This window comes from Lepidochelys kempii, chromosome 1 (genome assembly GCF_965140285.1).
Source record: "Lepidochelys kempii isolate rLepKem1 chromosome 1, rLepKem1.hap1, whole genome shotgun sequence".
In the NCBI taxonomy this organism is placed as follows: domain Eukaryota; kingdom Metazoa; phylum Chordata; order Testudines; family Cheloniidae; genus Lepidochelys; species Lepidochelys kempii.
The window spans coordinates 310,311,629-310,327,653 of record NC_136380.1 but is presented as its reverse complement, the minus strand read 5'-3'; the positions used below and the strand labels follow the sequence as shown (position 1 = coordinate 310,327,653).

Here is a 16,025-nt window from a genome sequence, read left to right as displayed (position 1 = left end):
TTTTCATTGGCTCCTCTTTATATCACATTATTTATTCACAGATGACATTTTTTTAACTTGGCAGGTATTTATATGCTCTTGGACAGAAGGTTTGGAAAAGATGGAAAAAACGCTACTTTGTTCTTGTTCAGGTTAGTAGTTTCTTTGTCTGCCAAGTTTGGATGGTGAAGTTTCTGGAAATGTACTCTCAGAATGGTAAAATCTTACCTGTGATTCTGCAATGTTCAAGCAGCATATTCTCCTTTGTATATACATACCTTCAATTTATGTTCACAGAACTCTCCCAGATTTTTTAGCAGCATCATTATTTTTATTTATAATATGTTCAGAGAACAAAAGTGTGAGGGCATTTCACATACACATAGACCAGATCCTGCTCAGAAGAACTTCGGAATAAGAGTTCAATTTTAAAGACGCTATTGAGTGAAATTCTATGGTCTTGAACTATCCCATCAAGCATGGCCCTTTCTAACAGCATTCTGTTCAGTGAAAAAATTAAAAAATATTTGTAAAAAGTAAAATATATTTATCCTACCTGAATGAGCTAATTCAACTACTGTGTTCTGTATTTGAAATTAAATAAAAGTAACAAGGTACTACTATGTTATACTTTTTTGATGTTTTAGTTTTGTGTGTGTGGAGAGAGAGAGAGAGAGAATCCTTTCTATATTAGCCATTTAATTATAGAACTATGGGGTTAGAAGGGACCACAGGGATCATCTAGTGTAACCCTCTGCCAAGATACAGCATTTGTTGAGTCTAAACCATCCAAGACAGATGGCTATCCAGCCTCTTTTTGAAAACCTCCAGTGAAGGAGCTTCCACAACTCCCCTAAGTAGTTTGTTCCATTGTCCTAGTGCTTTTACAATTAGGACATTTTTCCTGAGATTTAATCTAAATCTGCAATTGTAGTTTGAACCCATTGCCTCTTGTCCTGCCCTCCGTGGCAAGAGAAGACAATTTTTCATTTAAACCAAATATGTGAATAATAATTTTGGAATAGAAATGCATATGCTTCTTACATGAGTTGTCAGACTGGAGCAATGAACAGCAATTTTAATTAGTGTTTAAAAAATCAGCATGCCCTCTGTGCATTCTCAGGATGATGATTGTTTTCAGGTCATGGTTGAAAATGTGATGTACTTTAGAGTCAGTTCTTCTCCTTTGTGTGTCCCTATTCTAACTGGCAGAAAGGTGCCGTGGTGATGATATGAATCTCCTTGAGTACGTGTTATTTATATTATTGGTGGGCCTGTGGGGAGTTCATCAGCCCAAGGATTTCTAAAACAGTGGATAATTATTTTACTGGAAACCCATCTCCTTGCTCTAGCATTCTGTCGTTCATCCACATTCAACTGCTCCCCTTTGTCACTCCCATTCTGAGAGTTTAAAGGACATTAAGCAGAATAATAACTATCCCAGACAAAATCCTTGTTCAAATTAAAATAAAAGTTGAAAGCACTTGGATCTGGTTTGGCTTCGATTGAAGTCAATGGCTTCAGTGGTGTGAAATCAAGCTCCACCCTATGACTTTAGGGTAAAAATCTTTATAAGAATGCACAGGCTCACTGGGGAAGAGGAGTAGGCACTTTAGTTAGGCTTGACAAGTTCTTCTGAGCCTCTTAAGGCTCCCAGGGGAGGTTTTAGGGCCCCTTATGAGCCTCCCAAGGCTTAGCGGGGTGGGGATGACGCTGATGTTGCTCTGTAAGGCTTGTGTATAGGCAGTGAACCTCTTAAAGTGCACAGAAGGGATGGAATGCCTCTCATCCTGCTGTTCCCCCATGCTTCCTTCCTGCAGCCCCCCTGTTCTACTGCCCTCTACCTCACAAAAAGGCTCTATTCTCTTCCTATTTGTGGACCTCCTAGACATGAAAGTCCTAGAAAGTGAGCACCTTAGCAGACCTAGGGGGGTGGATGGAGAGGTTGTGGAACCAACTAGGAGACCAGCTGAGTCCAATAAACTTAATTTTAATGATCTCCCACTTTCTGTTCTCCAGCTAGAATCGAGGGGAAAATCATTACAATAATTTTCTAACTGTGATGATCTTCTGCACTAGACACCAGCGCTTTATTTTGGCCCATATCAGTAAAGTTGGTGCATGATGTCAGCATGACAGAATCATAACATGAAGTAGCTACAAAAATCAACAAATTATATTATACAAAGATACTGTGTGAATTTAATATTAACTATACAGTCAGGCCCTGCTTATTGATGTGATCTATACATGCTACTTGTCTCATGTTATCAGTGCAAGTGAAAGATTTGAAATAAACATGTAACAATGCATATCAACCTGTTGTACTGATTCATTATTGACATTCTTGGTGATCCTCCCCTCTCTCTCTGTCTCTTTCATATCTGTTTGACTTACATCATTAAAGCACTAAGCACATAAAATTCAGTTATATGATAGATGCCTTCAACATGGTTTACACATGGTCTTGAATTATTCAAGTGTGACGTTAATGTGTAATGCTGTTGTGCAGGAAGCTGTTGTGAATGATGTGGGAGTGTGGTTACTCCCTTTTATTTAGAAAGTATACCTGTCTGAGAGGGAACAGTTTGATAGTATAGAATGGATACAACTGGCTTTTGAGTATTTGGAAATTCTAACTACTTCTGTTCTGTGATATAATTGTTTGTTTGTTCCTTTTAAAATCCAGTCACTTCTTTAGAAGGCTATCTATCCATCCTTCTTTTCAAACTGGAAAACGACAGGGGCACAATATCTTATATTTTAAAGAGGAAGAAAAAAGAGTCAGTTCTGATATTTTATCTTGCATACAATCTGGTAATATTTTCTTCTTCCAATAAGCCAAATAGAGAGACATTTCTGTTATAATTGTAATTCATTCCTAGTTGTTCTTTTCATCATTAAATGCCAGAAGTCCATCTGCCCAGATATTGGGGCTCTTGTTATCTCAGACATGTTGGCTAAATCTTGCTGTCTTTATGACCTGCCACAGAAATCCTTAGAAATTTTGACTGAGTAAGGGCTGCAAGATTTGGTCCTGTATATCTTAGCTATAAGACTTTCATGAAATAATTCATTTTTGAACCATGGACCTTACAGTTTGTTTTCAGTAAAAATGGGTTGGAAAGATTCTAAACGTGAAATACTTTGTCCTTTCCTGTTTTTAATTTACAGACAACACAAAATTACTTGACATGGTTAAGTCCAAACTGTGAGAAGTTACAAAGAGGTCTCACTAAACTTAGGTGACTGGGTAACAAAATGGCAGGTGAAATTCTGAGCTAATAACTGCAAAGTAATCCACATTTGAAAAAATAATCCCAGCTGTACAAAATGGTGGGGTCTAAATTAGTTGTTTCCACTCAGGAAAGATATTGAAGTCATCATGGATAGTCCTCTGAAATTGTCTGCTCAGTGAGCTGCAGCAGCAAAAAAAGCTAACAGAATGTTAGGAACTATTTGGAAAAGGATCAATAATAAAACAGAAAATATTATAGTGCCACTATATAAATCCATGGTATGCCCACACTTTGAATATTGAGGGCGGTTCTGGTTACCCAATTTTTAAAAAGATATATTACAATTGGAAAAGTTGTGGAGAAGAGCAACAAAATGATTAGTGGGATGAAACTGCTTTCATACAAGGAAAGATTAAAAAGACTGGGACTGTTCAGTTTAGAAATGAGACAATTAAGGGGGATATGATAGAGATCTACAAAATCATGAATGGAATAGCAAAAGTGAATAGGGAAGTGTTACTTACCCCTTCCCATAACACAAGAAGTAGGGGTCACACAATGAAATTAATAGGCAGCAGATTTAAAACATAAAAAGGACTTCTTCACACAATGCGTGATCAACCTGGAGAACTCTTTGCTGTGGGATATTGTGAAAGCCAAAAATATAACTGGTTTCAGAAAAGAATTAGCTAAGTTCATGGATGATAGGTCCACCAATGGCTATTAGCCAAGATGATCAGGGACAAAGTGCTTTGGGTGTCCCTATACCTCCATCTGCTAAAAACTGGTATTAGACGCCAGGGGATGGATCACTTGAAATTGCCCTGTTCTGTTACTCCCGCGGAAGTATCTGGCAGTGGCCACTGTCAGAAACAGGTCACTGATCTAGATGGCCATTCTTATATTCTTATGGTTAGAGTTAATATTTTACTACCAATGATCTCACCTACCAATTTCTAAATGTGGTGCTTGGACTTCCCTCTTCAGCCACCTAGGGATGAATTTGACACAGGACGAAGTATGTGATGTCTGTATGTCTAAAACTTCCTATATTGAGAAATAATTTGTAAGGCTCACTAACCTCTCTTCCTTAAGATCCACTTCCTCTATGATGCCTACAAGAAATCCATGAGCTGTGTTGACTTAGTTGTGTGGTAGTAGGGGATAGTTGGCCATCCTTACCGGGTGAGGAACTCTATCCTTGGAATTCTGAAAAAGATTTGAGCATTGTGGTGGATGATCAGCTGAACATGAACTCCCAGTGTGACACTTTCGCCAAAGGGCCTAGCACAATCTTTGGATGTACAAACAGGAGAATCTTGAGTAGGCTATGTTACCTCTGTGTTTGGCAATGGTGTGCCCACTACTGGAATACTGTGTCTAAATCTGGAGTCCACAATTCAAGAAGGATGTTGATAAATTGGAGAGGGTTCTGAGAAGAACCATGAGAATGATTAAAGGATTGGAAAACATGCCTTATAATGAGAGACTTGAAGAGTTCAATCTGTTTAACTTAACAAAGAGAAGACTAAGGGATGATTAGATCACAATTTATAGATATCTAGATGAGGAACAGAAATATGATAATAGAAGGCTTTACAGTCTAGCAGACAAAGGTATAATAAAATCCCGTGGCTGGAAGTTGAAGCTAGATAAATCCAAGCTAGAAACAAGACACAAATATTAACAGTGGGAGTAATTAACCATTGGAACAGTTTATGAGGGTTGTGGCAGGTTCTCTGTTACTACAAATCTTTAAATCAAGATTGGAAAAGATATGTTCCAATTCAAAAAGAAAAGAATTCAGGGAAGTCCTGTGGGCCTGTGTTAAGCAGGAGGTCAGACTAGATTATTGCAGTGGTCACGTTAGCTTTAAAATCTATGAATTTATGAACATTCAACCAAGCTATAAATATAAACTAGTAGCTTTAGTTTTGTATATATTGTTGTTGAGTTCTGTAGCTTTCTGTAGTCTCATCTCACCAACTCAGTCATGTATCCTAAGCTCTATCTCAAAAATGTAAGAAAAAGAGGAAGGTTCTTATATGCTCTTCAAGTTTCTCCGTGAACTAGCAGTACCCACACCCTATCTCCTGGGTAGGAGAATTCTGCAAGGGCATGAGCCACACAGGAGGTGCAAATTTTTTTGCATAGAGAGACATGGTGAGTAAGGTAATATCTTTTATTGGAGTAATTTCTTTTGGTGGAAGAGACAAGCTTTTGAGCCACGCAGAGCTCTTCTTCAGGTCTGGGAAAGGTACTCAGAGTATCGCAGCTAAAGGTGGAACAGGTTGTTTAGAGCTGTGACCTCTGGGGGTCCGCAGACTGTATCTAAAGGGTCTGGGAAAAGGTCATTGTTACCATAGAACAGTGGTTTACAGCCTCTGATCAGCGGATTCCTGGTGGTCCACAGACTATATCTAAGATTTCCAAAGGGGTCCGCACCTCCATTCCAAATTCGTTAGGGGTCCACAAATGAAAAAATGTTGAAAACCACTGGTTTAGAGTAAATAGTTGACATGTTCTAAGAGACCATTCAAAGTGAAGTGGCCAATTAATACCTTTGCAATCATAGGACAAACAAAGGGAGAGGGGAGGGTTAGTGGGTTACAGATTGTTATAATAAACCATAAATCCATTTCTGTATTAAGTCCATGGTTTTCAGTGACTAGCAAAGTTATGAATTAAAGCTCCTAGGCTCATCCTTTGAAGGTTTTGTGCAGGTTTCCTTTGAGGATGAAGATTGAGAGGTCAAATATGTAGTGATTGCTTTGTGAAAAGTGTTTGCCCACAGGTGATATGGTGTTTTTGTGTTTTATTATTTTCTGTGTGAGTTCATTCAAGAGCGTAGTGATTGTCTCATTTCACCCATGTAGCTGATATTGAGGCATGCAGTGCACTGGATGAAGTACGCTACCTGTTGTGATAGGCACATGTAGGACCCCTGGATCTTGAAAGATGAGTTGCGGGGGGTATTGGTAGCAGTGGGGTTATGTCTGCAGATTTTGTTGTTCTGGCAGGATCTTGTGCCACTTTGAGTTGCTGTGTCCTCGTCTGTGGGGACCTTGCTTCTGATGATGAGCGATGATGAGGTTGCGGGCTTGTATGAGGGCCAGAAGAGGGGATTCTGGAAGTATTTCAGGATGGGGTCCCCATCGACTATGTGTTGTAGTTGTTTAATGATAGCCCCATATCGGTCCCAGTGTAGGGTGGTAGGTGACAACTATGGGTGTGTGGTCAGAATGGTTTTTTTCCCATTATGAAGCAGGTTCTCGTGGGATATTTGGGTGGCCCATTCCATGATCTGACCTACTTCTCTGGAGGAGTGTCCTTGTTTGCTGAAGGCGGTTTTAAGTGAGTTAAGGTGTGTATCCTGAACTATCTCCTCGGAGCATATTCTGTGGTATCTGAGTGTCTGGCTGTAGATAACAGATTTTTTTGTGTGACTGGGGTGGTTACTAGATTGGTGAAGGGAGGTGTGGTGGTCCTGTGGGTGTCTTGTATATAGTTATTTGTAGGATTTCATTGTTGAAGTTGACTGTGGTGTCCAGGAGGTTGATCCTGGTGTGGGAGTGTTCTAGTTTGATGGGTGGTTAGTGGTTATTGACGTTTTGGTGGAAATCTGTGAGGGAGTTTAGGGTGTCTGTTCAGAGGATGAAAATATCATTGATGTGTCTCAGGTATAACATTGGTTTCATAGGGCATTAGTCCAGAAATTCGTCCTCAAGGTGGCCCTTGAAATCCTGGCCTCATAGATTTTATACATAAAAATGTGACAGTGCACTACAACAAAAGAAAGTGGGCGCACACTTTATAATCACAGAGCCCAGTGAGTGTTGATTTTGTAGATTTATTTTTAAATCTTTTTTCCTAGGAACTTTTACAATTTGAAAATATTTTAGATTAAATGTATAATTTTGCTTTACTATTATACTGTAAGAAGGATTTTTTATTAGCAGTACAGTATATTGTTGGGCTTGAGAGTATGATTGCATCAGTTAAATATCCAGTAAAACATAAGGGAAATAGGGTAACTAAAGAATTTATAGCAGGAGGTAACACCTGTGCCACCCTAATTCCAGCCCAAACAATCTGCCACCTTGTTGTGAGACAGCAAAGAGAATCTGTAGTGACCCAGATGGGAGTATAGGGAAGGGGACTGTGGCTCAGGTTCAGTCACAGTTTTCTGTGGTGGGGGGGGATCATTACTATAATTAGTACCAGTGGCTATTGACGAGTCTGTCTGTAAATGGCAATATGTGATTCATGAAAAAATATGTGGAAAAATAGCAAATGTGAGCTCAAAATTACATACCAGATGGGTACAGTTGTGGTGTGTTGTTCATATCCAAGTGAATACACAGCATTACTCTAGCTTGGAATGGTGAGGGAGGGTTTAACATATATTTAAAAGGGTAGCAGTGAACAAAAATAAGATATTTTTTCTTTCCTCCTTATTGTAAGCCCTTTTTAGTAGGGACTTGTCTCTTATTTGTTCTACTAAGCACCTTGCACACTTTTGACTGCTGCAAAAATAATTAACACTAATAACAATAACGTTGTGGCAGGAGCACGGATTCCTGATGAGACAAAAACTGATGCAACTAAAACAATGTTTTTGGAATATACATGAAAACCAAACACCTTCACTTCTTTAGCTGAGCAGATCAAGTTACCCAATTGTCCATCAATGATATTTCAATAATCATACATCAGCAGCCTTCATAGTTTATAGATTGTAATAGTCTTAATTAACTTTTATTTGTTTTTTATTATTTGGATTTATATAAACTATTATAGCGCCCACAGATTCAAATCAGGATCAGGGTCAAGTTTTGCTGAGCATTGTATAATACATAGGAAGACTTGGTCACCAACTCAAAAATCTTAAAATCTCATGGAAGACAAAACTCACTGGATGAGTGTAACAGACCGTAGGAAGGAAGGGTATGCAAGGAATGGGAGGTTAACATTGTTAATGTTACATAGGCTAACAGTTTGCACAACTTTAGGATTTTGAATCATGTATGTTATTCTTAAAACTATTTTAAATATTCCCTAGGAAACTATAATCCTCAAGCTCCCTTTATGATGTGGCTCTGTACCTGCCTGCTGATTATCCACTCTCTCCTATTAGGTTTTATATATACAGTGTCTACAAAACTATTTTCACAACTCCCTCAGACCATGGGCGCCCTCCATCCCTAGGGTTGTCTAATCGCGCAAACCCAAAAACCCTTGCTCCACCACTTCCCCGAGGCCATGCCCTGTCCCACCCCTTCTCTGAGGCCCCACCTCCCACTCATTCCATCCGTCCTCCCTTCGTTGCTCGCTCTCCTCCATCCTCACTCACTTTCACCAAGCTGGGGTAGGGGGTTGCGGTGTGGGAGAGGGTGTGGGCTGTGGGAGGGAGTTTGGGTGCAGCAGGGGGTGCAGGGTGCGGGCTCTGGGAGGGAGTTTTGGTGCAGGAGCAGGTGTGGGGTCGGGCTCTGAGAAGGAGTTTGGATGCAGGGTGCAGGCTCTGGGCTGAAGCAGGAGGTTGGGGTACAGGAGGGCGTGTGGGGTGCAAGCTCTGGGAGGGAGTTTGGGTGCAGGAGGGAGTGTGGGGTAGGGCTCTGGAAGGGAATTTGGGTGCGGCTCTAGGCTGGGGCAGAGGGTTGAAGTGCAGGGTGTGGGCTCTGGGAGGGAGTTTGGATGCAGGAGGGGGTGCGGGTTCTGGGCTGGGGCTGGGGTTTGGGGTGTGGGAGGGGGTGAGGAGGTCGGCACTTATCTCAGGCGGCTCCCGAAAGCGACCGGCACATCCCTCTGGCAGCGGCTCCTAGGTTCGGGGACAGGGGGTCTCCATGCGTCGCTGCCCACAGGTACCGCCCCCGCAGCTCCCATTTTCCACAGTTCCCAGCCAATGGGAGCTGTGGAGTCGACACTCAGGGTGGGGGCAGCACTTGGAAACCACCTGCCTCCCAGGGGCCACAGGGACGATGCCAGGCGCTTCTGGGAGCGGTGCTGAGGAGTAAGGGAGTAAGCGGGTAAGGGAGCCTGCCTTAGCCCTGCTGCCGTGTTGGCCTTTTAATGCCCCAAAATCTCCTGGTTTGGCTGAAGTAGCCTCCAGGAGATAGAGCATGATTTCAGGAGACTCCCAGCGAAACTGGGAGGGTTGGCAACCCTATCCATCTCTAATTACCAAACAGGTAATTGTCTGTTTGGGCCCTCAAGGTTTCCAAAGGTCAGAAAGTCCACGGATCAATTACGAAGTATATTCTCTCTGTAACTGTAGTCCTGGACCATGAAGGTACTGCCAAGATGTGCTCATTTCCACCTGGCAGTCAAGCTTTGAATGCTATACTCCACCTCCTAGAGTCTGGAACTGCTGAGAAGATATGGGAGACTGTTGGAGCCGTATGTCCCCCAAATCTTCCCTCTCTAATAGAGGTGGGGGTAGTGAAAACTTGTCTTTTCCCTTCCCCCTGCCTTCTGGTGGGGAATGCTTCACCTTATGGGCTGGGTTTCCTTTTAAAAATTGGTATACCTTGGTGAAATTGTTTTACAGACCATTTTCAGGTTTGTAATAAACAAAAACGTATAGTAGCTTTGCATTTTGTTATGAATAAACTTTAACATGCAAGCTAATTAAGCACGTGTATGAGACCCTGATATTTGGTTCTGTGGAAATTATGAGCTGCCGAGAACTCCAGTTACAGACAAGAAATTTACATTTCTTCCTACATAACAGTGCTTAATTTGTGCCAGAGCTTGCCCTGGTTGAGCCCCAGCACCTCTACGCTTGGCAGTTCATAGACCTGGCACTTCTGGGCTTGCTGCATGAGTTGTTAATGTAAAAAATTTGCTTGAGCCCTGGCACATCTTTCATTACAAATTAAGCAGTACAACCTAATATAGCTATTTAAGAAGATAGATCAGTTCTATTTTTATCTGAAAATATCTTTTCTCTAACTTCAGACTTCACATTTTTGACAGTTATTTTCTGAATTATCAGGGGAAACTTCCTTTAGCCCAATTACTTGAAAATGTATTTCACCACTTTTCCAGCTTTTGTTTATGAAGAAACAACAAAATGTATATTTTCATAAATTTGTAGATTCCAAGTCCAGAAGGGACCATTGTGATCATCTAACCTACCACAGGCCTTAGAAGTTCCACAAAATAATTTCTCAAATATATCTTTTAGAACAAAATCTAGTCTGGATTTAAAAGTAGTCAGTGGTGTAGAATGCACCACAACCCTTGGTAAATTGTTCCAGTTGTTCATTGCTCTCAAAATTATGCCTTATTTCCCATCTGAATTTGTCTAGATTCAACTTCCCGTCATTGGATCTTGTTATACCTTTCTCAACTATGTTAAAGAGCCTATTATTAAATATTTGTTCCCTATGCATGTTATTGTTCTGTTGTCCACAATGAGGGTTTTCCACCTTCCTGTTTAGCTTCTCATGTGGCCACTGACAGAGATAGGTAGCAGACTAAATGGACCATTGATGTAATCCAATGAGGCAATTCCTGTGTCCCCATGTTTTCTGAAAGATTTTCTATTATTTTATTCTCTTTGTTTTAGGATTTGAAAAAGTTTAGGTTTTATATATTTAAACAAAATATAAAACTTAACGTTGATTTTGAGAAATGTCCCTTTAGAAAAATGTAAGTAAAGCCAACAGACTATGTTGCACAGTCCTTAGGAGACCACCTTATGATGCAAATCGGTGCAGGAGATATTAGGAGTGAGCCTAGTACCAAGTAATTCACGATGTCTTCACAGGTGTACAGTAACTGCAGGAAAAAACTGGAATATAAACATTATCACAATTAGTTAATTACTAACTACCTTTATGATGCAAGTCATTGGTGTGATATTGTTATTTAAAGCTGCTAGTCTGAGAAGACCGATATGGATACAGAACAAACTGGATCAGCTGGTAAGAACAACATGTGTTTTAGCGTATAGCCAAATGCAGGAACATTCAGCTGGGGGTCCGTATCTTGGGATTTGGTGATGCTGAAAAGGACTTCAGTGTCATGGTAGATAACCAATTGAACGTGAGGTCCCAGTGCAATGCTGTAGCTAAGAGAGCAAATATGATCCTTGGGTGTATAAGCAAGTGAATATCAAGTAGAAGTAGAGAGGTGGTATTGTCTCTGAATATGGTATTAGTAGACCATCACTGTTATGTTGTCCCAGTTCTGGTGTCAACACTTCAGAAAGGATGTTGAAAAATTAAGGGGGTTCAGAAAAGAGCTGCAAGGATGATTTGCAGTCTGAAAAAACATGCCTTTTAGTTGAGAGACTTAAGTACAAAATATATTTAGATTATCCAGGAGAAAGTTAAATGACTTGATCCTGGTCTACAACTATCTGCATGGGGAAGAGTTCTTCTTATAGTAGATCTAGGCAGAAAAAGGCACAACAAGATCTAACAGTTGGAAACAGAAGCTAAATAAATTCAGGCTAGAAATAAAATGTAATTTTTTAGCCGTGAGGGTAATTAACTGTTGGAACAACTTACTTTGGGATGTGGTAGATTCTCTATCACCTGTAGTCTTTGTAAATCAAGACTCATTATTTTTCTAAATGATATGCATTAGCTCAGACAAAAATTATGGACTTTCTGCATAACTGGGTAAAGTTCTAAGGCTTGTGTGGTTCAGGAGGTCAGAATAGCTGATCATAATGGTCCCGTATGGCCTTAAAATCTGTGAATCTGTGTGAAAGAAAATTTTAACCATTTTGGCCAGATTCTGCCACCCTTACTTATGTTGAGCTCTACCTTACTCCTAGGGTAGTCCCATCTAAATTGATGGACCAAGCTTGAGGAGTGAGGTTGCTGTTCAGTGTGAGTAAAAGAATCTGGCTCTTATCCAGCATTTGCTGCTTATTTTAATATTTATAGATGTATCGGACTAAATTAAATAAATATTTTAAGTAACAGATAATATACAAAATTTGCATACAGAATCTCATATATGTACATATGCACTTTATAATTTAATTTATCCTTAGTTCATTTATGTGAAAAATTAAACAGCTGAAGGGTTGGTCTTGTGGTTAAGGTATTTGACTGGAACTCAGGATATTTAGGTTTTGTTCCTGCCTTACCATAGACTGCATTTGTGACACTGGATAAGTCATTAATCTTTTTGAGCCTAGTTCCCCATCTGTAAAATTGGATCATACTCCACTTATCTGTCTTGTTCATTTAGATTGTAACCTCTGCAGGCAGGGACTGTTCAGTTAACATGTGCATGTACCCCACCACAATGGGGCCAATCTTTTTGGGGGCCCTGACAGCTACTGTAAAACAACAAATAATAATTAAAACAATGCAGTACATTTTCAAAGCAGTGTACAGGAATTTAGCTACCCACATTCCATTATTATTATACTTTATATCAGAGCTTTCTTTCCCCAGCCCCATGTGAAACTTGGGTTCTCTTCTTCCCCATACTATATAGGTAGCTCTTACCTCTATTGATTAGGAGTGACCAGACTGCACACTCATTTATCTCCACTGGTTGATTGTGTGTCAGCAGTTTCTTTTCCACAAGGTAGTCTGCTTCTATTCTTTTGGCAACTGATCCTCTTGAGAGGATGATTTATGGCACTTTCTCACCCCCTCAGTTTGAGCATTTAAAAGATGTGAAGTAGCATTTCTTCTGCTTTCTGTATATGTGTCTTGTTATTTGTGTTGTATAACACCAGTCAATTGTCTGCTGGTATGTAAACCTATGAAATGCAATGTAACAAACCAAAACTCCTGTTCTTATTCAGGTAAGCCAGTACACATTTGCAATGTGCAGTTACAGAGAAAAGAAATCTGAGCCTCAGGAATTAATGCAGCTTGAAGGATACACTGTGGATTATACAGCTCCTCACACAGGTACTCTTCATGCTATTACAAAAGTCTTACAGAGTATGTACAATAGCAGATTCATTTTACTTTCTTATTATCTTTCATGTTTCTGTCAGTCAACAGGATAACGTTGATTTTCTGCCAGTGGCTGAAGGTTTTACAGTTACTACTCTGGGATTTTCAAGTGAGAAAATCATGCTTTAGAAATAAAGGAAGTTTGTTGAAAGAAAGAAAATCAAAAAATTCAAACTAAGGTGTCCAAAAGGTCACGGAGCCATTTGCACTAAAACAAAAACACACCTCTCAGGGAAACACAGTAAACCAATATCTTCCCCTTTCTTTTTATATTGTTAGTATTGATAGTAAAGATTGACAGACAGAGAACTCAGCAGGACTCTACTGAATGAAGTCTGTTAATCTAAACCCACAGACTTCAACATTGCAAGAGTTGGCATGGTCTAGTAAATTTACACCAGAATCAGAAGCCAGGAACTCATAGGTTATAATCCTGATTGAGCAAGTCAGTTAACATCTCTGCCTCAATTTCTGGACATGAAAATAGGAATGATCAAAATTACCTGCACACCAGAGATGTTGAGAGGCCTGATTAGTTTGTTTGTGCAGTGGTTTGTAGATGAAAAGTGATATATGAGTGCTCAGTATTATTATTATTATTTATTAGTCTCTCTCATTCTTGACTCCAATGGGGAACAGATTAGGATTTGGGATAATCTTTGCATGGCCTGTATATATTATGTCTACATACTACCATTTAATGGCTGTGCTGCAAGTTTTCTCATGCTTCTTGAGCACAAATACCTATTTAATTCATTTGATGATCTTAAAAATATTGGCATCCAGTTAGTTAATATACTAAATATGTATTTAATAGTCACATTAAAAATCACTGGTGCCATTGTGCACTAATAATTTATTTTGCAATCTATTTTTGCAGGTCTTCAGGGTGGTCAAATGTTTTTCAATGCTGTTAAAGAAGGAGATACGGTAATATTCGCCAGTGATGATGACCAGGATAGAATACTATGGGTTCAAGCAATGTACAGAGCAACAGGCCAGTCATATAAACCCATTCCTGCAAGTCAAGCACAGAAGATGAATCCAAAAGGAGGAAATGTCCACATGGAATTATCACAGCTGTGTAAGGTTTTGGGGTTTTTTGGTTCGCGTTTGGTTTTTAATAAGTGAAGCATGGAGTGGCTCCCTCAGGGAAGATTAAGCAGGAGTGATTCACAAGGAGGATGTTTCCTGATAGTTTGTTCTTAGCTGAAAGCTCTTTAACTCAGAGTATCATTAGCAACCAGAGAATGTCTGATTTGGAGGTCATTGTTGCTATTGTAAATTATGAAAATATAACAATTAACTGTATACGGGTTAAAGTTGAACCACATATTGCCATGGAGATAGCATCTGGTGTAGAATATATTTTTCTAAGTGTGAACCATTACAATGATCAATAGGAAAGCATTATTTTACCCTCATCAATCCATTAGCTTTATAATCTGCTTTTGTGTGCACCCAAATATATTATAAAAATATGTTAATACAAGCATAAGATAGAGAGGTGGATGGTCTAGATGGGCTGCAAGACTTCCATACATTCCCAGAGGTTACTAAATTATGTGTTAAATCTTCAAAGCATTCAGACAAGGCATGAAGGGGCTAGAAAGCACCAGAATATTTTAACATAGGCAAAACAACTTATTTTTCCCTAGCCTCGTTCTTGGAAATGGCTGAACCATTTCGGCTGAAGTTTTCCCCCAAAAAATACCAATCTGAGGCAGAAACCCGGCATATGCAATTTCATATGTTTCAAAGAGTTAAAGTTGTACAGAATTATAAGCAACTGGAATCAAAATCTTATAGTGGCAAGTGTTGAGCAACCTTAATATAGGCGATGCTACCAGTCTCTCATATAATCACACTCCCGCTGATGCAGCCCAAGTCATGCTGACTCTGCTGTCATATTCTGTTCGAAGTCACTGTGGGTTGAAGAGAAAAGCTAATTTCAAAGAAACGACACATGCTTTTACTGATTAATGCCTTGACTTAGCAAAGCACTTAAACATGTACTTTAGTCCATCCTGCTTGAGCAAACACTGAAACACATGCTTAACATTAAGCACATGCTGAATTTCCGTTGACTTCATATTAACAGCTGGGTGAAATCAGGAGTTATGGTTTTACTTTACTTCTATTTTTGCAAAGCCTATCCATAAGTAAGGTTGCTTCAAGTTAGGCACGTGCATAAGTGCTTTGCTGAATCTGGGTCTACTTCTTAAATTTAAAGATGGCTTTTCTCGAAACATATTAATTTAAAAAAAAAATTGGATATGAGCAGCTTTGAATAAATACCCACATATCTTTAGACCACAAAAGTTTAAAGCAATCTATTAGCAGACTTTTAAAATATTGGTATGTCTCATACTCTTTAACAGTTGCCCTATATCTACCGAAAGTCTTCTGTAATCTCGGGTTCCTTTATACTGTAATTCATCATTCTGATACCAGGTTTTATCAATATATACACAAATATTTTGTATAATAAAGGTGAACTGGGAAATATTTTGTTGGACATTTAAAACTCTTTTTAGAATATAAAGGGGAGGATTTAATTCTTATTTATTTTAAAAAATAAAACTTCACCTATTACTATATTTGAATTTGAATCATTAAAAAATGCCATAGTGACCCATGATAGTGCTTCATTTTCAGTCACTCCTAGCTTATTTTTATTTGTGAACCAGCTTCTTTTTTCCAAATGTGCCGGAAACCTTCACTGAAGACTAAGGGCCTGAATCAACTCCTGTTGAAATCAGTGAAGCCTTTTCATTGATTTTTAGTGAGAGTTAGACCAAGCCCTGTGGTCCATTAAATTAAACAATTAACCTGTTTATGGTTCCTGAACAGAAAAGGGCACGTTAATTTC

General features: G+C 39.3%; 1 protein-coding gene across 22 annotated transcripts in view; it reads left to right on the top strand.

Moving 5' to 3' along the window:
* CADPS2 (calcium dependent secretion activator 2) overlaps positions 1-16,025 on the top strand; it is a 593,917-nt gene that overhangs the window by 400,925 nt on the left and 176,967 nt on the right. For all 22 annotated transcript variants that reach the window (XM_073328224.2, XM_073328216.2, XM_073328214.2 and 19 more), the window contains 3 exons: positions 65-131; positions 12,997-13,105; positions 14,034-14,237. In XM_073328224.2, the coding sequence (XP_073184325.1) occupies positions 65-131; positions 12,997-13,105; positions 14,034-14,237 (380 nt within the window). The remainder of the gene's footprint in view (positions 1-64; positions 132-12,996; positions 13,106-14,033; positions 14,238-16,025) is intronic.